The sequence below is a fragment of the Ranitomeya imitator genome, chromosome 7, assembly GCF_032444005.1.
Source record: "Ranitomeya imitator isolate aRanImi1 chromosome 7, aRanImi1.pri, whole genome shotgun sequence".
Classification (NCBI taxonomy): Eukaryota; Metazoa; Chordata; class Amphibia; order Anura; family Dendrobatidae; genus Ranitomeya; species Ranitomeya imitator.
Window position 1 is genome coordinate 85,033,905 of NC_091288.1, and position 23,426 is coordinate 85,057,330.

At 44.9% G+C, this 23,426-nt stretch overlaps 1 protein-coding gene across 3 annotated transcripts in view; it reads left to right on the forward strand.

Moving 5' to 3' along the window:
* CDK15 (cyclin dependent kinase 15) overlaps window positions 1-23,426 on the forward strand; it is a 265,773-nt gene that overhangs the window by 109,217 nt on the left and 133,130 nt on the right. For all 3 annotated transcript variants that reach the window (XM_069733568.1, XM_069733566.1, XM_069733567.1), the window contains 2 exons: window positions 9,996-10,089; window positions 14,993-15,056. In XM_069733568.1, coding sequence (XP_069589669.1) covers window positions 9,996-10,089; window positions 14,993-15,056 — 158 coding nt within the window. The remainder of the gene's footprint in view (window positions 1-9,995; window positions 10,090-14,992; window positions 15,057-23,426) is intronic.

Consider the following 23,426-nt stretch of genomic DNA (forward strand, 5'->3'; position numbering starts at 1 on the left):
AATGTGTACGAGGTGTATGGAGCGGAGCTGAATGTGTACAAGGTGTATGGAGCAGAGCCACGTGTGTATGAGGTTTACGGAGCGAGCTGCATGTGTATGAGGTGTACGGAGTGGAGCCAGGTGTGTATTAGGTGTATGGAGCAGAGCCAGGTGTGTGCGAGGTGTATGGAGCAGAGCCGCGTGAGTACGGAGTGGAGCCGTGTGTGCAAGGTGTACGGAGCGCAGCCGCATGTGTAGGAGTAACTATGTGTGGCCATTATACAGTATGGAGCATCATGTGGGCCCATTATACAGTATGGAGCATCATGTGAGGCCATTATACAGTATGGGGCATTATGTGTGCCCATTATACAGTATGGAGCATTATGTGTGGCCATTATACAGTATGGAGCATCATGTGTGGCCATTATACAGTGTGGAGCATCATGTGAGGCCATTATACAGTATGGTGCATCATGTGTGACCATTATACAGTATGGAGCATTATGTGTGCCCATTATACAGTATGGAGCACTGTGTGGCCATTATACAGTATGGAGCATCATGTGTGACCATTATACAGTATGGAGTGTCATGTGAGGCCATTACACAGTATGGTGCATCATGTGTGACCATTATACAGTATGGAGCATTATGTGTGCCCATTATACAGTATGGAGCACTTTGTGGCCATTATACAGTATGGAGCATCATGTGAGTCCATTATACAGCATGGAGCACTGTGTGGCCATTATACTGTATGGAGCATCCTGTGTGGCCATTATACAGTATGGAGCATCATGTGTGGCCATTATACAGTATGGAGCTTCATGTGAGGCCATTATACAGTATGGAGCACTGTGTGGCCATTATACTGTATGGGGCACTGTGTGGCCATTATACAGTATGGAGCATCATGTGTGGCCATTATACAGTATGGAGCATCATGTGAGGCCATTATACAGTATGGTGCATCATGTGTGACCATTATACAGTATGGAGCATCATGTGAGGCCATTACACAGTATGGTGCATCATGTGTGACCATTATACAGTATGGAGCATTATGTGTGCCCATTATACAGTATGGAGCACTTTGTGGCCATTATACAGTATAGAGCATCATGTGAGGCCATTATACAGTATGGAGCACTGTGTGGCCATTATAATGTATGGAGCATCCTGTGTGGCCATTATACAGTATGGAGCATCATGTGTGGCCATTATACAGTATGGAGCATCATGTGAGGCCATTATACAGTATGGAGCACTATGTGGCCATTATACTGTATGGAGCATCATGTGTGGCCATTATACAGTATGGAGCATCATGTGTGGCCGTTATACAGTATGGAGCACTGTGTGGCCTTTATACAGTATGGAGCATCATGTGGGGCTCATTATACTGTATGGAGCAATATATGGGGCTCATTATACTGTATGGAGCAATATATGGGGCTCATTATACTGTATGGAGCAATATATGGGACATGTTATTCTGTATGGAGCAATATATGGGGCTCATTATTCTGTATGGAGCACTGTGGTGCCCAGAAAACTGTATGGAGGACTATACTGTCTGATTTATGACCTATTGTAGAATGTACAATAGTTATCACTCATGTAATGTATGGGGCGACTGTATATGAAATGGGAGCCCTATAGACGGGCTGTACTGTATATGTGTTTGGGGGGGCGCCGTTTTGAAGTTTGCCTCTGGCAGCAGTGTGGCTAGGTTCACCCCTGGGCGCCACTGTTGGAGACTGAGACGCTGCAATCAAGAAACCAACAGACTGATAAATTTACTCCCTTTTGAACATTTTCATTACTCTTGTTCTCCCTAGTCATCCCTTCAGTTCCCACATTGCTCTATACCTTACCTCCCATACTCCCTCTCTCCCTGCGTGGAGTTTAACTCTGTTAATAAATTTGTTAACTCTTGATCTGCCTCCTGTCTGTGATGACATCCCAGTTCCTACATTTCTACAATTCTCTGGACACATTGATTTCCCTGATATTGGTTTACACCCTCACTAGCCAGTCCCATCTTCCCTTCCTTCCTTCTATCTTTTTTACTTATATGATAAATTTATATGACAGGAGAAAAAAGAGCAGCCAGGTACCATAGATAAAAGTATATGTTTTTTCTTGAAAGTTCAAAAATATGTCAAATTACCAAAAATAGTCACCGAACAACAACCATAAAACTTGACACATCAGCAGGAAAAGAGACAGAAAAAGCCATGACCCTGGTAATGTCGAGCGATTGGGGTAACGGGGAAAACACCCCATCTTACTTAACTTGTACATACCTCCGTTTGCCAACCCCATTGCCCACCAATAACACACTTACAACATATTCTTTGGAATAGTATCGGCCACAGCAGCCTTTTTATTTATTTAACATAAAACAAACATTGAATATATAAAAAACACCAATCATTAAAACTGTGAAGGAGTCCTTGGAGCTCCCAAGAATCTGGTGACCAACACAGCATAGCGTGACTTTATCCAAACCAAAATTACTCCCAGCCGTTACCCTACTGGCTCGGGAGCACCAAAGAACCCCATAGGGTTAACTGTTCACGCTAATATTCCAGGGGAACCGACCACCCCTGCCGGAACCCCCACCCCAGTCACCAGATCCAAAACCAATTGACCTCTAAATACAGAGGAGCCATCAGCCAATGGCTCCCCCAACCCAATTTCCACCAACTCCAAGGACTCCCCCCAGCCACCAAAGCCACAGTGACCCTTGTTACCCGGTACAAAATTCCCCATAAAATAACATTCCACCCCCACTAACCATAACAAATAGGGCGGGCGGGCGGGACTCACGATGCCTGGAGAGCGGGAACTGCTTGGCCCCACCCCCCCACCACTATATAAGCTCCCGCTCTTTCCACTATTCCTCCCTATTAACCCTAACCCCTCCCTCCATCCCATGGTCATGTTCGCCTCCACTTACGCCGCTGGGGGGAGGGGCGGCTCCAGCTCCGGCCACTACTTGACCCTGGTAATGTCGAGCGATTGGGGTAACGGGGAAAACACCCCATCTTACTTAACTTGTACATACCTCCGTTTGCCAACCCCATTGCCCACCAATAACACACTTACAACATATTCTTTGGAATAGTATCGGCCACAGCAGCCTTTTTATTTATTTAACATAAAACAAACATTGAATATATAAAAAACACCAATCATTAAAACTGTGAAGGAGTCCTTGGAGCTCCCAAGAATCTGGTGACCAACACAGCATAGCGTGACTTTATCCAAACCAAAATTACTCCCAGCCGTTACCCTACTGGCTCGGGAGCACCAAAGAACCCCATAGGGTTAACTGTTCACGCTAATATTCCAGGGGAACCGACCACCACTGCCGGAACCCCCACCCCAGTCACCAGATCCAAAACCAATTGACCTCTAAATACAGAGGAGCCATCAGCCAATGGCTCCCCCAACCCAATTTCCACCAACTCCAAGGACTCCCCCCAGCCACCACAACGAGGGGCTTTGAACACCTCAAAGACCCAAGACCCGACCAGAACGAAATGCTATGGCCTTCTCCACACCTTCTTGCAGTCCCAGTGCCCAGAAATCCATTCCGACTGCATTCAGATGGACACCATCTGCCAACCAAAAAGCCCCGTCACCTTTTTCCAATTCAAAATGCCGCACGGCAACTCCCCCATTCCGTACAACAAAAGCAGACACCGCTCTGTTTACTTTAATTCTAGCTTTGTTAAGCTTGTCCAAAGATCTCATGTTCCGCCAATGCTTACGCGGCACTATCTCGGACCAAACCACTGCCACACCCGGGTATAAAAGCCATACCTGAAGCAAATCTTGCTTAATATCCCTGATTAACTCTCTGAAGGGTCTTGCCCCCAAATCATTACCCCCCACATGCAACACCAAAATATCAGGTGACTTATCCAAAATAACTACCTTGTGGATTTCCTTCAGCACCTTGTACCAGACCAAGCCCCTAAATCCGATCCATCGAACCACCGCCACCGAGCGATCGAATCCCAGCTGTCTACCCTCCGACCGCATGTCAGCTCTCAGGGCTCCCCAATGGACATAAGAATGGCCGAAAATCCACACAAGCAGTGGGGGGGAATCTGAAAAATACAAACACATGCAGTTAAACCAACGCTAAAACGACCCAGACACCAAACCTGATGTCACCCAACACCCTACCATCAATTCCTAACATAACTGCGATATCTGTTAGACTTCCATCTACCAATGCGCTTGATGACCTCAGAATCCAGACCCCCTTCCGCTGCAGCGGTTGCTGCCCCAATCCGAAACGAGTGAGGAGCGAATCGAGAGTCATCTAGACCTAAGGCTCTAATCGCCCTTTTAAAGACCATATGAAACTGATATCGCGACAGCGAGGAACCGTCCCCGTGGCAGAGCAACGAACCCACCCTGGACGAACCCCGTCCCCAAAAAACTCTCAAACAATCAACTGGGCACATTCTTGAACCATTAACTGAGCCGAGCACAATCTTCTTACCTCGACCCGCCTGATCCGTCTTAGATCGACGTAACCAAAATTCCACACGCCTGTCATACAAAATTACGTCGCGTGCCAAAATGCCCCCCATTACTCTCTTATTGGGAGACACTAACTCTCCAATTCTCATGGCGCCGAAAAAGGCCAAAGAAAACGCCAGTCTGAACAAACAGTGTTCAAATTCCGACTCACAACACTCACCTAACACCTCGCCTTTCCGCTTCAACATCACGAAAGAAATTGGACGCCGAGAATCCAAACGATTATACTGTCTGCGAAAACCCTTAACTGCCTGTTTTACCAGGAACACTTTTGATAAATCCCGCTGTCCTCTTAGCTTAAAACCAAAAGCTAAAGCAGCTAACAAACGCGACGCTTTAGACCAGGACCAACCTTCAGAAAACCCCCGGCTCAACCATGACAACAAGACCCCCACCTGTCCATCAGGATCACCCTCACCATGGTGAAAAGACAACTCTCTTTCCCATAACAACCAAGCCGCCTGATAAGCCTCCCACGTCTTGGGAGCCAACGACGATCTTATCAGATCTTCTGCGTCCCGGATACCACTAGCCAAAGTTCCGCCGGGCATTCCAAACCGCTGCTCTCCGCTTCTGAAGCCAAGGACCGAAAACGGTCGAACTGGAAACGAGAAAGAGAATCAGCTATTGAATTACACACCCCAGGCACATGAGTAGCTGTAACCTGAGAATTCAACTCCAAACAACAAAGAACCAGCTGTCTCAACACTTTTACCACCGGAGGTGACGATGCAGTGAGACCATTAACCGCACACACCACCCCCATATTATCACAGTTGAAACGAATGCGCCTGTTACGGAATTCCTGCTTCCACAAATGCACTGCCACCAAAATAGGAAAAATTTCCAATAACGCAACATTACGCACCAACCCTTCTGAGAACCATTCCGCCGGCCAAGGTGCCGCACACCACTGCCCTCGAAAGTACGCTCCGAAACCACTGCTGCCAGCCGCATCCGTGAACAAATCCAACGAGTCATTGTCCACAACCTCCTCCATCACCAATGAACGACAATTGTAAGTTTCCAAAAAGGTGCTCCATACCGCCAAATCCTCTTTTAAATCAGCTGACAACCGCACAAAATGATGCGGGGCTCGAACACCCGCAGTAGCACTTGCCAGCCGTCTGGAGAAAACTCTCCCCATCGGCATCACCCTGCACGCAAAATTGAGTTTTCCCAACAATGACTGCAGATCCCGCAATGACAATTTTTTCACCCGACGCGCTCTGACCAAATCCTGGCGAAGCCCCTCAATCTTTTCAACAGGCAGCCGAAACTCCCACTCCACAGTATCAATGACAATGCCCAGAAAACTCAAGCACGTGCACGGGCCTTCCGTTTTACCAGGAGCCAACGGTACTCCAAACCGCTCCGCCACCCATTCCACTGCCTTCAGAAGCCTATGGCAACGATCAGACCCAGCCGGGCCCACACACAAGAAATCATCCAGATAGTGTATCACCGAATCACAATCTGACACGTCCTTAATTGCCCATTCCAGAAACGAACTGAAAGTTTCCGATGAACAATGCACATGATAACGAGCAACCCATGGGCAAACATCGATCCACAAAAAACCCCCATTCCCAAAAACAACCAAGAAGTCTTACGCTATCCGGATGAACAGGCAGTAACCGGAATGCTGCCTCAATATCCGTTTTTGCCAACAGCGCCCCCTTCCCAAACTTACGCACCCACCCAATGGCTTCATCAAATGATGCATACACCACCGAGCAAAGCTCAGGAGCGATACCATCGTTAACCGATAGTCCACGCGGGTAAGAAAGATGGTGAATGAGCCGAAACTTACCCACCTCCTTCTTAGGGACCACACCCAGCGGGGAGACTACCAAATCCTTAAACGGCGATGACGAAAACGGGCCCGACATCCTCCCTAGCGCCACCTCCTTACTCAATTTTTCCGACACAATCTCCTTATGAACCAAAGCCGAACGTAAATTCTTAAGGACCCGAGGCACCTCAAACGACGGAGCCGGGATAACAAAACCAACCTGGAAACCACTGAATAACAACTCTGCCGCCTCCCTCTCAGGATATCTACTTAGATAAGGGGCCATCCTTTCCAGCCTCACCGGCGTCACCCCCATAGGAATTCCCTGCCCCTGTCTTTGACTTGCCTTTTTTAAAGCATTTTGTTGCCCCGTGTGTGGATCCATTGCAATGGGAGCACAAATGCTTGAATTTGCAATTGACCCCGTACTTACACTGTCCATCGTTGTACTGCCAACACAGACCTGCCTTATGCCCCCCTGACTGTCCGGACTGGCTTGACGCCCCTGTACTGGTGGACTGGTTACCTTGACCGGAAGATCCGGCCCCCTCTTGAAAGGAATGACCGAATTTATACTGCGCCATCACGCGCAGCCATAGCCCTATATCCTTTTGGTCCCACCGCAATGTCGGCAGAATCGCTTTACGCTGACGAAATTGTTCGTCATACCTCAACCAAGCCTGCCCCCCATACACTATATGAGCTTCCCCAATAGAATCCATGTGACAGAACAGGCCCGAACAATTCTCCGGCGCCTTCTCCCCAATCACACTAGCCAAAATAGCAAAGGCTTGCAGCCAGTTAACAAAAGTCTGAGGAATTAAACGCCATCTGCGCTTCTCCTCCTTCTCCTTTTTACTGTCCTCTTTCTTCCCTTTATCCAGGTTAAATTTTTCAAGGGGAAGTAACGAAAATATCTCCACATACTCATCTTTTACAATTTTTTCTCTCACCTCTTTTTTAAGGTGCGCCCCCAAGGGGCCCTCAAAACAGACATACACCTCCCCATGTGCCCTATCATCCAAGTGAATACGGCATTCTTTCTCCTTCTCCGTCTGCACTGAAACTGAAACCAGAGCCACAGGGCTAACCGCTACCTCCCTCGTTCCCATACCCACACCGCCAGCACCTATCCATGCTGCCAAATGCCTCTGATCATTCATACCCCTCTCCAATCTTGTCAATAAATCCCTCACATTCTCCAAAAGCGCACTTACCCCCCCTGTATCCCCTGCACTCGGGCCCATGGCCCCAAAAACAGACCCTCCATCGCCTTGCAGACCCCGAACCACTGGCGTGGATAACAATTGAGCAGATATTGAAGACAAAGACGCACACTCACCAGGCTGCGAAGGAGCTGTGATCCCTCCAGCCGGAGTACCAGGATCCTGACGACTCTGTCCCGCTGCAGACGATCCATCATAGGGGGATGCCGTGCTGGGCCCCTGGCTTGAATCCAGTTGCGATCCGTGTGCTGCTCCAGCCGATGAGGGTGTCAGATCTGGTGCCAGCCGCCCTCCAAATGACTGCACCGACGAAGTTGCGGAGCCACCAACCGGTCCTGGTGAAAACGCCATCCCATCCTGCACTCCCGGGGCAGGAGAGTATCCTGCTGCAGTACTCGGGGCCGGCCCCAGGGCATGAGACCCCAAGCCACCCGTAACGAAACCTCCGCTCTGCGTAGCCACCGGTGACGCTGAGGCAGGCCGCGCGGCAGGGACATCACCGCTGCGGCCCCCCGTCGCACAAGTCCTCCCACGTTGCCCAGCTCGCACAGGCTCCGCCCCCACAGTGCTGCGAGGCTGAGGCCTAGCAGCCGAAGATGGACCCCTCGTGGCCAATGGATTCCTCCCAGGCCGGGGCCCCCTAGCACCGCGACCCGCTGGCGCCCGGCCTGGAGGGTCCCTGGAGGGGCTCCTACGCCTACGGGGGGCCCGAGGTGCAGAGTCGGGTGAGACTCGGTCCGGCGGCCTGGCGCGGCGCGAGCGCCGCAGCGGGGAAGCCGCCGCAGCCTGACCGCCGCTCCCCAGGATGCCCGCCACTTGCTGCTGTAGCCAGTCGGGAGGGTGCGAGGCAGCCGCAGCCCTCAGGCTCTCCAGGATCTGGTCCACCGCAGCCACTGTCAGGTAAGGTGTACTCACGATGCCTGGAGAGCGGGAACTGCTTGGCCCCACCCCCCCACCACTATATAAGCTCCCGCTCTTTCCACTATTCCTCCCTATTAACCCTAACCCCTCCCTCCATCCCATGGTCATGTTCGCCTCCACTTACGCCGCTGGGGGGAGGGGTGGCTCCAGCTCCGGCCACTACTCACGTCGGGGGTATCTAACACTGACCTGGGGTCTCTGTGTAACTGCCCGTGGTAAGTTCTCCCCCTCCTTAGGGGTCGCTTTGATTGGAGGTGGTGACTTTAATACCCCTCGCTGGAGGAGTTTTCTTACCATGTCTTATATTATTGCAGAAGCACTTTAGATGAATACTTCGGGTACTAATCGGGCAGCTGCAATCATTGGCTCCGTCGCTTTTTCTGTCCCTTTTGCTGCTGATGTGTCATGTTTGATGGTTGTTGTCCGGTGACTATTTTTGGTAATTTGACATATTTTTGAACTTTCAATAAAAAATATATACCCTACTTTTATCTATGGTACCTGGTTGCCCTTGTTTCTCCTGTCATACATATCTAGGTTTGAGTGGGTACTTTCTGTTCTATCTTTAATGGGTTACTTATAGCCCTGTTTTTTGGCATTGAAATGTCACTGAGGTATTTGTTGTTGCTTATATGATAAATTGCTGCTTTTTGTCCCCTTTTTTTTGAGGCTCCGTTGCCCTGTCTTAAAGGGAATGTTTTATCAGAAAAATTACCTAATGTTTAAACCACTTTTTGTTATTTTTTTCTAAATTCTACGAATGTATTTTTCCCATATCACAAACATTACTAAAAATATACGGTAAATGAGAAATCTTGACACTGGCAACTTGGGCCTTTTTTAGCCTTTGATTTCATTTTCTTTCAGGAAACAATACTTGTACATTAACCAGAATGTGATTGAAGTATCTAATGAGCATGTGCAAACATCATTGTGAAGGGAGGAGGAGCAGGGGAGCTGTGACATCCCCTATTGTGAATCTCATGTTATCGACTGTGTACAGAGGTGTTTCTAGCCTCTAATCATAAGGAAATTGCAGTACACTCTTCCTGAAAGGACAGGAAGTATCTGAAACTGCCCTAGAGGCCAGTGTGAAAATTGCAAGATTTCTCATTTTTATTTTTTTTAATAAAGATCACAATATGAAAATATAAAAATGTTTGTACATTAAAAAAATACATGTAGCACATAAACGTGATTGAGACAATAGGTCATTTTCTGATGGCTCATTCTATTAACTTAACTAAGAACAGCTTATCGTCGTAAAACGCCTTTAATAACTTGTCATTTTACTGTAATCTTGTCTATAGGTAATGCATTTTAATGATGTATTTACATGTCTATTTTTAACAACCAGATTAAACTTTATTAGTATGCCATTAATTTAGAAAAAGAAGAAAAAAACAATTAAAAAACGAAAGAGATAAAGCTTGTAATCTTTAGAAAAATACAGCCTGTGACCCATCAAAGAGGCTGAAAATCTCTTTCCTCTGTGTTCATTCCAGGGGTGCTGGCTGTATATTCATAGAGATGCTTCAGGGATATCCAGCATTCTCTGGTGTGTCAGATGCCTTTGAGCAACTTGAAAAGATTTGGTCGGTAAGTAGACGACTATTGCAATCTGCACAATACTTTTACCCAATATAAGCTGACACTTTTTTGGACTTTTTTGTTTTTCTTAGGATCGGTCAATATGCTAGATAAAGTGTAACCGAGTTTCTAATATAGAGATTATATTATTGTCATGATATCGCGATTACAATACCTTACAAATACAGTATGTACACCGAGTGGGATAACATGAAGCTCGTTAGACCCTGATGTAAAATCTCCAACAGGAGCCCCAACTATTGCAAGTATTTAAAGGGGTTATCAGGACTATTTTAAGTGTTTTCTTATGGGCCTAAGAACTTACAGGCAGTTAGTTGCTCACAGTTGATCTCACAGACCACTCCTCTCGGTGATTCAGTGGCTCATATCACATCAATAGAGCAGAAACTTCTCTTCCACTCTGCTCAGCTGAAGGGGTGTGACTGCCGACGTGATGCTGATTGACAGCCATCTCCCTGCTGCCAACTGCTGGGAACTGGCTGTCAATCAGCAGGACGTCGACAAAGCAGCCCAGAGGAGGAAGAGCTGAACTGTCGATGTGAAGCAGCTGAATTTCCAAATGGAATGATCTGTGACCGCTCAGATTCGGCTCCCGGTAGAACAGGAAGGTACTTACCTCTGTTAGCATCTACCTGCCTATTAGTTTTAGGCCCATAGTAAAAAATATAAAATAGTCCTGGACAACCCCTTTTAATATTAATAGACTTCCCATTTGGATCAAAGTGACCTTTTGCGCCCCTAGACTCCTGGCGCAATTCAAATTCAATTTTTTTAGCTTTGTTGCATTACATTCCGTAAGTGGATGGTGACCCACATGGTAGTCTAATGGATGTTGATCCGCATGGTAGTCTAATGGATGCTGACTCAGATGGTAGTCTAAGGCTAGGTTCCCATTGCGTTAATGGGACCACGCTAACGGACAGCGTTGCACGGCAAAATTAACGCCGTGCAACGCGTCCGTTAGCGCGCCCATTAACAGCAATGGGGACGCGCATCACTAGCACGTGCCATTTTCGGCACGCGCTAGCGATGTGCCGGTGTTTTGTGGTGCGCCGCGGACGCTGCTTGCAGCGTCCGAGGCGCGCCCGCAGTCCATTCCCGGCTCTCGCAGATCGGAGATCTGCGAGAGCGGGGACGTTTAACGCGACCCCTTTACAACACATTGCGTTAGCGCTAGGTGCTAAACGGATTGCACTAACGCAATCTGAACCTAGCCTTATGGATGCTGATCCACATGGTAGCCTATTAGGTGCTAATCCACATGGTAGTCTAATGGGTGCTGGTCCACATGGTGGTCTAATGGGTTCTGATCCATGTGGTAGTCTATTAGATGCTAATCCATATGGTAGTCTATTAGGTTCTGATCTGATCCACATGTTAGTCCTTTAGGTTCTGATCCACATGGTAGTCTAATGGGTGCTGATCCACGTGGTAGTCTAATGGGTGCTGATCCACATGGTAGTATATTAATTGTAGTCTATTTATTATTATTTATTAATATAGCACCATTGATTCCATGGTGCTGTACATGAGAAGGGGTTATATACAAATTACAGATATCACTTATAGTAAGCAAACTAACAATGACAGACTGATATAGAGAGGTGAGGACCCTGCCCTTGCAGGCTTACATTCTACAGGATGGTGGAGAAGGAGACAGTAGGTTGAGGGTTGCAGGAACTCCGGTGTTGGTGAGGCCGCGCTAGCTTCGGTAGTGGTGAGGAGGCAGCGGGGTCAGTGCAGGCTGTAGGCTTTCCTGAAGAGGTGGGTTTTCAGGTTCCGTCTGAAGGATCCGAATGTGGTTGATAGTCGGATGTGTTGGGGCAAAGAATTCCAGAGGATAGGGGATATTCTGGAGAAGTCTTGGAGGCGGTTGGGTGAGGAGCGGATAAGTGTGGAGGAGAGAAGGAGGTCTTGGGAGGACCGGAGATTACGTGAGGGAAGATATCGGGAGATTAGTTCAGAGATATATGGAGGAGACAGGTTATGGATGGCTTTGTAGGTCAGTATTAGTAATTTGAACTGGATACGCTGAAGGAATGGGAGCCAGTGAAGAGATTTGCAGAGGGGAGAAGTGGAGTAGTGAGGAGAGAGATCAATTAGTCGGGCAGCAGAATTAAGGTGGTAGTCTATTAGGTTCTGATCCACATGGCCGTCTATTGAGTGCTGATCCACATGGTAGTCTATTAGGTGCTAATCCACATATTAGTCTAATGGGTGCTGATCCACATGGTAGTCTAATGGATGCTGATCCACATGGTAGTCTATTAGGTGCTGATCCACATGGTAGTATATTAGGTTCTGATACACATGGTAGTCTAATGGGTGCTGATCCACATAATAGTATAATGGGTGCTGATCCACATGTTAGTCTATTAGGTCCTAATCCACATGGTAGTCTATTAGGTGCTAATCCACATGGTAGTCTATTAGGTGCTAATCCACATGGTAGTCTATTAGGTGCTAATGCACATGGTAGTCTATTAGGTTCTGATCCACATGGCGGTCTATTGAGTGCTGATCCACATGGTAGTCTAATGGGTGCTGATCCACATGATACTATATTAGGTTCTGATCCACATGGTAGTCTAATGGGTGCTGATCCATATGGTAGTCTATTAGGTCCTAATCCACATGGTAGTCTAATGGGTGCTAATTCACATGGTAGTCTAATGGGTGCTGATCCACATGGTAGTCTATTAGTCTTTAAAGTAAGATTAGGTTTTTTCAAATGTAATATATTAAAATAAAAATAATAATTTCATTTGCTACTTACATGTGATACAAGGTACTATATTTTCCTCATATGTATATTATTGTAAATTTTAATAAAACCTTCCAAAATGCTCCTATGTCCTCTCCACTGACATTTTTAGATTGGCAGCATGGACTTGTGGAGAGGAAGAAGAGGTTCCTGCTGTTTGTTCATGTAGCATCAATTTCAATGTTTTATTTACTGCTTGACCTTTCCTTGGTCTTTCCACACAGTCTGCATCAGGTCCTTCATCACAGGGTGTACTCTTTGATCACTGAGTGTATATTCTTAGTCTCAGAAAAGGATCATTTGTCTTCATCAAGCCGGGATGACAGGCCTTACCAGAAAGTCAAATGTTTTCCTTTTCTAAGTTTCATATTTCCTTGTGGGCTGCAAATGTTAAAGGAATCCATCTAAATTTATTGACAGTCAATCAGTCAGTTTTGTGTCTAGTAGTAATAAAACATGGGTCTCAAGTGCTATTATTTAGTATCTCTGGATTGTTTCCTTCTTCTAGATGACTACATTATTTCCATTTTGGTACAGCAACTACTGTACATGTCTGTTTTATGAGAAACCACTTTAGTAATTTGTACTGATTTGGCAAAATAGGTAAATTCTCTGTGATAATGATGTAAAAAAGTATTATCCCCATCCACATGTCCACCATGAAAACTAGATTAGACTAATATTCCGTGATTTATAGGAATTGTCTTTAAGCAACATCTATCATTCATCCATAGGTAATAAATGTATGATTGAAGGGATTCCAAGAACGGGGGTTCTATGCCTTCAGGTGAATGAAGAGGTAGTGCACATGGGTGACCATCTAGTGTGCTTGTCTCTCCCACTTCCATAGACATGACAGTAAAAGAGCCAGGCGATAAGTGCTCCAGCAATAAATAAAAATGGGAAGTGAAGAAATCACCATAAAAATAAAATGTATTAAAACCACAACGTGTTTCGGTTCTATCCAGGCTTCCTCAGGTATCGGACATGTGAGGAAGGTTGGATACAGCCGAAACTTTCTTATCACCTTATCACAGAATTCAACATCTTTCCCCCATCTCACTCTGCCCCTCCACTAGACCTATCCATCAATGTCAATGGCTGCTCACTTTCCCTAGTCCCACACACTCGGTGCCTTGGAGTGATCCTGGACTCTGCCCTCTCTTTCAAGCCACATATCCAAGCCGTCTGAACTTGGTCTACACCCCAAATCAAGTTTCTGAGACTGGGATAAAAGTTATGAAATAAAAAAATATGAAATATCATCTTTGAATGTGAGTCCTGGGAAGCGCTGCCATTCATGGGCTGGATGTGCTTTTCTTGAACATACCAAGCTGGGTATTGACGTGCGAGACTCATCCGAGTTTCTCGCAGGTGACTATGAGCGTTATAATGAGAGGTTAGAAAACTTGGATTTGCTTAACTTATAAATGAGGTTACTTCTTTGGTGTCTTTTTCCTATTTATTGGTACATAATATTAGTTCTACTTACAAAGGACCGGGGATATACATTACGTGTTGAGGAAAGGAGATTCTGCCAGCTAAATAAGAAAGGGCTCTTCACAGATAGAGCAGTCAGATTGTAGAATGCCCCCAGCAAGATGTAGTAATGGAAAATGCTATAACAGCGTTTAATAAAGGGCTGGATGCTTTTCTAAGAAACAGATGCATTTTGAGTTATAAATAATCTAAAGATTGATAAATTAAAACTGATGGACAAAGGTTTAAGATGATGGATCTGTGTCTTTTTTCAGTCTATATAACTATATGAAGAATAAAACAGTGGTCACTTATGGCACTATTGATCCATCTATATGGGGACACAGGTCCTCCATTCTTGTGATTAATGGTGGTCCCATAGCTGAAACCCCCACTAATAATACATTTATTACCTATCCTATTGAAAATGTGTATTGGAAGAACACAGTGCTATGAGAAATTGCTCTTTCCAGGTTTTGCAGGATTCCTTCACTTTAATTTTCAAGTGCCGGTATATTTAAAAAAAAATGTGAAGTGATACTTTAGAATGACAGTGCGTTCTGACACTTGTCAGGTCCCCATAATGCCATAATTTTTCTGCATTAGAAGATATTGTAAGTGTTAGTAATGTAAAATGAATTCTTGCAGGTTATTGGGACGCCAACAGAGGAAACGTGGCCTGGAGTATCTCAACTTCCAAACTACAAAACAGGTATGTAGATCTCAGCTGAAACCTATAGCTGACAATAGACTGAACATATGGTCATTGAAAGGGTGATTTCCAATTACTTCCCAGTGTAAGCGTGCCCAGCGATCAGCAGGACTCAGGCCATTTATTGTATTTTTATACAATGGCTGACAGCTCATCCTCTCATGTAACGAAAGATGTTCAGTTGACAATAATGACAGGAGGAACGAATTATCATACCCCTCTCCTGATCATTGCTAAGAGAAAATGGTCCATGATTAGCTCTGACCGTTCTCTCATATTGTTGATTGGCGCTCATTATTGGTGGTTTTTATGCCAATGATCTTATGTGCCAATGGGAAAGCTGGAAAATAACAGCACAAATATAGGCTCTTACCCAACTAAATGATTGAAGAACAAAAGGTGCAGGGATGTGCCCACCTGGCAGGTACACCATATAATCTCAAAACAAAGGCTGCTGAGAATCCAAGAGTGTATTCTGTATGGAAATTAAACGGAAGATGGACCTTTTTTGCCCTGCCAAATACACCAATAATGGTTTCCACAAATGGTGAAGAAAGAGCCCAGGAGGCGATGTGTGTAGAATTGCAGTTTTATAACACATTTCGAAGTTCACAGATGTCTTGATCGAGACAAACCACCTTAGCTGGCTGAATCTCATTTCCTCCACACATAATAAGTATTCCCTGATCCTTTTGTCCTGATGAAGAAGTCTGTGAACTTTGAAACGTGTTGACAATAAAACTTCAATTCTCCACACATCGCCTCCTGGACTTCTTCTTAACCATCTGTGGAATCCATTACTGGTGTCTTCAGCAGCGCAAAAAAAGGTCCATCCTTCATTTCATTTCCTTCCATGGTCTAATATGATCACTGAGCAATTGCACTTTTTACATAATTAGTATTTCTTCAATACACCTGGACCATGGATTAGTTCCTAAAGGCCCCCGTACACATTAGACTAACATCATATGAACCCACTGATATTGGAAGTTCTAATGTGTATGGGGCCCTACGAATCTCCTCTGACAGATGATGTCAGGGGAGAAAAGGTCCCAACCTTTTGTTCTCCGGGAGATAAGCCGCTAGGAAAGGAGTATGACAGCAGCTCTCTCATGCGCTCCTATGTATGGGATAGTCAGCTCTAGACTGGATGATTGATCAACAGCCAGATGCAAAGTAACAACAGAATGCTATAATAATTCACTGTTTCATCTGTATACATAATTGTCTAAGGGTCACTTCCGTCTGTCTGTCTGTCCTTCTGTCACGGTTATTCGTTTGCTGATTGGTGTCAGCAGCTGCCTGTCATGGCTGCTGCGACCAATCAGCGACGGGCACAGTCCGATTAGTCCCTCCCCTACTCCCCTGCTCTCACTGCCCGGCGCCCGCTCCGTAATCCCCTCCACTCACCGCTCACACAGGGTTAATGGCAGCGGTAACGGCCCGCGGTGTAACGCACTCCGTTACCGCTGCTATTAACCCTGTATGTTTCCAACTATTTACTATTGATGCTGTCTATGCAGCATCAGTAGTAAAAATATGTCATGTTAAAAGTAATTAAAAAAAAAAAAAACTGCTATACTCACCCTCCGCCGCCTTTCTTGCTCCTCGCCACGCTCCCGGGATCGCTCCATTGCAAGCGGCAGCTTCCGGTCCCAGGGCTGGTGTGCGACAAGGACTTGCCGTGACGTTATCATAGGTCCTGCTCACACCAGCCCTGGGACCGCAAGCTGCCGCTTGCAATGGAGCAATCCAGGGAGTGTGGCGAGGAGCGGGAAAGGCGGCGGATGGTAAGTATAGCAGGACTTCAACGGGCCTTCGGAAGGAGAGTATATGTTTATTTATTTTTTTAAGTATCTATACTACGTGGCTCTGTGCTGGGCAATATACTACGTGGCTGGGCAATATACTATGTGACTGGGCAATATACCGTACTACGTGGCTCTGCTATATACTATGCGGCTGGGCAATATACTATGTGACTGGGCAATATACTACTTCAACACAGAACAGCTCTCCAACCGGGTGTAGTAATCCAATAAAGAATCTTTATTCAGCCATATAACAGCAGCACTGGGCAATATACTACGTGACTGGGCAATATACTACGTGGCTGGGCAATATACTACGTGGCTGGCCAATATACTACGTGACTGGGCAATATACTACGTGACTGGGCAATATACTACGTGGCTGGGCAATATACTACGTGGCTGGCCAATATACTACGTGGCTGGCCAATATACTACGTGGCTGGGCAATATACTACATGACTGGGCAATATACTACGTCGCTGGGCAATATACTACGTGGCTGGGGAATATACTACGTTGCTGGGCAATATACTACGTGGCTGGGCAATATACTATGTGGCTGGGCAATATACTATGTGGCTAGGCAATATACTATGTGGCTGGGCAATATACTACGTGGCTGGGCAATATACTACGTGGTTGGGCAATATATTACGTGGACTGGGCAATATACTACGTGGACATGCATATTCTAGAATACCCGATGCGTTAGAATTGGGCCACCATCTAGTTTATATAATAATCATGTTATTACATAGCGTCAACATAATCTGCAGCACTGTACAAACATTGCGATTACTCACAACAGTCCCTGTCACCCATGGGGCTCAATCTAAATTCCCTCTCTCAAACACAAATGGGCCACTTTCAAGTCAAGCCAGTTTAACCTATCCCAGAATCCAGACATATTATTGGCAGTGAAAATCAATGATCTAATATGTTATGAACCCTTGTTAGGCTATGTTCACTTGTTGCATTTTTTTCTGCCGGCAAAACCTGCTCTCTTCACAGTAAAGAAGCTGCTTACTGCTTAAAAAAACAAGTTTTGCTGTGTTTTTCATGCTGATACAGTTTAGTGTCTGTTCCTGAGTTTTCTGCATCAAAAATGCATAATAAACATGATACCTGTGTTTTTGCTGCTTTTTTGCACTTACTCAGTGCTTTCCACGGGTGAAAAAAAACACTGCAAAAACGCTGAAAGAAGTGACACGCTGCAGTTTTCCAACTCAGCCAGGAAAACCAATGTGTGTGCATGAAAGTTCTGAAATCTCGTAGCTTTTCCTGGTAATGTAAAACGCAGTTTTTAATTTGCATAAAAATCACAGCAACATGTGAACATAGCCTTAGACTTTAGGCAGGTAGATCTCGCCTGTCCTTGATCTCACCAGTATACAGTAGTAAATGGTGCCAGTCGGTACTAGTCAGGTGGTATTGGCAACCAAATGACACAGGAAAATACTGATTACATATTACACATATATACTGGACAATTTCACATACAAGCTTTCAGAAACCTTTTCATCCAAAAATTCCAGTTTTGTCAGCATTTATTCTAAAGTAAGAAGAAAAAACCTGGAATTAAAGGGACTCTGTCACCTGAATTTGGAGGGAACAATCTTCAGCTATGGAGGCGGGGTTTTGGGGTTTTTGATTCACCCTTTCCTTACCCGCTGGCTGCATGCTGGCTGCAATATTGGATTGAAGTTCATTCTCTGTCCTCCATAGCACACGCCTGCGCAAGACAAGATTGCACTGTGCAGGCGTGTACTACGGAGGACAGAGAATGAACTTCAATCCAATATTGCAGCCAACATGCAGCCAGCGGGTAAGGAAAGGGTGAATCAAAAACCCCCAAACCCCGCCTCCATGGCTGAAGATTGTTCCCTCCAAATTCAGGTGACAGTGTCCCTTTAAAGAAAGACAAGGGTACTACATGCAGGGCACTTGGACAGAGGTTTTACCATTAAATCAGTAAGGTAGGCGTAAAAGTTTAGAAATAACATTATTATAGTAAAAACATTAGGAATAGAAACATTTCCAAGTGATTCATTGTTTTCCACTGGTTGTTTCCTCTGTATCATGTTTTCAAAATCAAGAAATCACAGAAACAAATTACGGTAATTGGAAATAATAATCATTAGTTTGTATTAGAATTCATATGGAAAAAAAGCAAAGATAATGAAGCAAGGTGGATTATGGACCAGAAAAATCAGCAGAGAAATTGTGCAGCAGTAATGCTGCATTCTGACAAGGTGGCTCTTTTAGTTATTGGTGCTGTAAATGCAGAAATAATCCGTTTTGTAATTTGTCCTAAATACCGTTCTTCAGTCCTGGAGGCAGGCCTTTCCCCCCCTGCTGCACACGCCACACAGCCGTCACTCAAGTCTTCTTGGCGCCAGGCACCACCTCCTCAGCGCTGTTTTGAAATCAGCCGGCACATGCACTCTTTTGTCATGCCTTGGGCGGGCGCAGTGAGCGCTGCCCGTCCTCTGTCCTCATATGCAGTCCAGCTGACTGCGCCTCTGCGGACGCCCTGCCTGTGAATCCCAGCCCCGTAGTATGAATAAATCAGAAGGCACTGCAGGGCTGGGATTCACAGGCAGGGCGGCCGCACAGGCGCAGTCAGCGAGACTGCATATGAGGACAGAGGACGGGCAGCGCTCACTGCGCCTGCCCAAGGCATGACAAAAGAGTGCAAGAAGACTTGAGTGACGGCTGTGTGGTGTGTGCAGCAGGGGGGGGAAAGGCCTGCCTCCAGGACTGAAGAAAGGTATTTAGGACAAATTACAAAACGGATTATTTCTGCATTTACAGCACCAATAACTAAAAGAGCCACCTTCTCAGAATGCAGCATTACTGCTGCACAAGGTGGCTCTTTTAGTTTCAAACGCCTGGGGGTGTGGGGGGGGGGGGGTGTGACAGGTTCCCTTTAAAGTCCCATAGCGGGCCTAGGTAAAAAGAAAAGCTGAAACGATTAAAAATATATTTTTTTTAAATTACGAAATAAAGAACAAAACAATGGAAACAATATTATACCAATAAATGCACATATTTATGTAAAAAAATAAAAAAAAAACAACAACATATATTTGGTATCCCTGCATCCAGAAAGACCTGACCAAAAAAACTGTCACACTAGTTAACCCCTTTAGTGAACACCTTTAAAAAAATTTAACAAAAACATGGCAAAAATATATGCTTTTTCATCATACCGCTGAACAAAAACTGTAATAAAACAAGATCAGAATAGAAATAAAAATGGTATCACTGAAAACACCATCTTGTCCCGCAAAGAACAAGCCACAATACAGCTCTGTAGGCGCAGACATAAACAAATTATAGTTCTCAGAATTTAGTGATGCAAAAACAATTCTTTTTTTCCACAAAATAGTTTTTATTGTGTAAAAGCACCAAAACAAAAACAATTATATAAATGTGTTATCGATGTAATCATACTGACCCGAAGAAAAAGCTGCCTTATCAACTTTACCACATGGTGAACCGCCTTAAAAAAAAAAAAACAACAGTTCCTGAATTGCTGGATTTTGTTCATTCTGCCTCCCAAAAATTGGAATAGAAAGCAATCAAAAAATGTTATGTGCCCAAAAATAAAAACAATTAAAGCAATCAGCTCGTCCCAGAAAAAAACAAGTCCTCTTGGCTTTGGAGGGAAGATATATAGGAAAATTATAGCTCTCAAAATATGGGGATGCAAAAGCGTTTTTTAGTGTGTGATTGCAGCCAAACATTAAAAAAACATAATAAATCTAGTATTGCTGTAATCGCACCGACCTGAAGAATAAAGTCATCCTGTCACTTATACCAAACGAGAAATAGTATAAAAAATAAATAGAATCAATTATTGACCTGCTGTTGATTTGTTCATTCTGCTTCCAAAAGACCACAGTAAGGCTAAGGTTCACATTTATCCTGCGCTCTAATCTGAGCGCTTACATCGAGTTTTCCATGTAAATCTCTGAAATACATGATTTAGACAGAACCCCCAATGGAAGATTCCCTACAATGAAGCAGATGGAGTCACTGTGGACTCTCTGTCCTATGATTCGGAGGAGTCCGTCTTTTTAAGCATGCATGAAAGCACGGTCTGCCACAGTTTTGTGCACCTCTGAAAAGGACACCACTGAACAGAGGCCAAACCAAGTCCAGAGTAACTGCTGCCTCATTAAAGTGAATGGATCCCTTGGGGGTTTTATTTGAATCACATTATTCAGAGACTTAGATGGAAACCCCAATACAATTACTCAGTGTATAGCGCAGGATAAATGTGATCCAAAATGTTATGTAAAATGTTCCAGTAAAACTTCAGCTCAGTCCACCAAAAACATAAGTCCCCAATGTGGTCCATCATCTGTTAACAGAAATATAGGGGGCTTCCATGTTACAGGTAGCACAAAGGTTCCTCACCTCCCAAAAGAAATCCAGCGAATTCTGCATTCCAAAATCCAAATGCCTTTCTCTTCTGAGCTCCATGGTGTGCCTAAAACACATTTAGCATCCACACGTTTGGCATTTCTATAATGATGAGAGCCTACTTAATTTACAGGGTGCGTGTCTCCAGAAGCGCGAGCTGTTCATAATGTATGGGCACTACTGGAGTCGGGAAGGAATTTTTTTCCCCAATGAGGAGCTTACTGTTTACCACATGGGGTTTTTTTTTTTCCTTCCTCTGGATCAACATGTTAGGGCATGTTAGGTTAGGCTATGGGTTGAACTAGATGGACTAAAAGTCTTCCTTCAACCTTAAAATCTGTTACTATGTTGCAATGTACGGTCACTACAATGTACTAGGCACTACAACAGCAGATTTGCAATTTTCACTCAGCAACATCCACTATTGCTTGTTAATGGAAAACACATATGGAGTCAACATCGTCACTACACATGTAGATAAATTCCCAGAGGGGTGTAATTTCAAAAATGGGGTCACTTGAAAGTGCGTTTATGGCACTTAAGGACTTTGTATATGGAGTCAGCAAACTATTCTACAATAATTTGTTTTCCAAGAGTCAAGTAGCGCTTCTTCCCTCCAGAGTCTCGCCATGTGGCTACGTAGTACTGTACAGACACATATGGGGTAATACCACGTTCTGCAGAAATTGTGTGACGAATTGTGTTACCAGTTTTACTTCTTTCTCCATGTGAAAATGGAAAATCTATGGCTAAAACTAAATTTTTGTGGTAAAAATGTAATAATTTTTTCTTCACTGCCCAATGGTATAAAATTCTGTGAGCACACATGGTGACAATATGTCATGAAAAACCATCTCAGAATCACTGGGTTCCAGAGTTATTACGTCAAGTGATACTGAATTTAAAAAATTGGCCTGGTCAGGATGGTGAAAACTGGCTGTGGTGTGAAGGGATTAAAGGATGGGTCAGTGCTTTTTCGTTTCTTCTGGAAAAAACTTGTGTATACTTTTTGCTTGTAAGACTGGAGTTTTATTTGAGTCATATTTGAGTACAGTTATCATGCAAATATCTCTAGCAGAAAACCTTCCTGCAGTATGGGTTAATACATCCTTCCTACCACCATAACCTGTGCCATATCCCTTGTAATACAATTCTATATTTGGATGGGAAGAGGATGTAGCAAAGTCCTCCTTATCTTTCAGAAATGTCCTTATCCAAAGACACACAGTGCAAGAAGGATCAAGGTTGAGATTAATGGATCTCCGGTTAAGTATTCTGACGTCCTGTGTGTCGGAGATTCTCATTGCACTGATGACCTCAGTAGACACTGACATTTATGAAACAAATCGCTCAGGCTGTACAACTCTATAGTAAAATATGACTTTTGTTGTCATGGACTGTTTACATTTTGGTCATTTTTTAGTCATTGACAGGCAACGTAGCAACAAGGCCTACTATATAAACTGGGCCAGTTGTCTTATAATCCATGGGAAACATTAAAGTCTCTATAAAAAAAACTATAAAAAATCAGAAGCTAGGGAAGTGGGAATGGTTCAAAGAAAGATGATCTGATAAGAGTGGAGTGTTAGGGTACCGTCACACAGTGGCACTTTGATCGCTAGGACGGCACGATCCGTGACGTTCCAGCGATATCGTTACGATCTCGCTGTGTCTGACACGCTACTGCGATCAGGGACCCCGCTGAGAATTGTACGTCGTAGCAGATCGTCTGAAACTTTATTTCGTCGCTGGATCTCCCGCTGACATCGCTGAATCGGCGTGTGTGACGCCGATTCAGCGATGTCTTCACTGGTAACCAGGGTAAACATCGGGTAACTAAGAGCAGGGCCGCGCTTAGTAACCCGATGTTTACCCTGGTTACCAGCGTAAACGTAAAAAAAACAAACATTACGTACTTACCTTCAGCTGTCTGTCCCCGGCGCTGTGCTTCTCTGCACTCCTCCTGCATCCTGTGTCAGCGCCGGCCAGCCAGAAAGCACAGCGGTGACGTCACCGCTCTGCTTTTTGGCTGACCGGCGCTGACAGTGCAGAGGAAAGCAGAGCGCCGGAGGACAGACAGCGGAAGGTAAGTATGTAATGTTTGTTTTTTTTACGTTTACGCTGG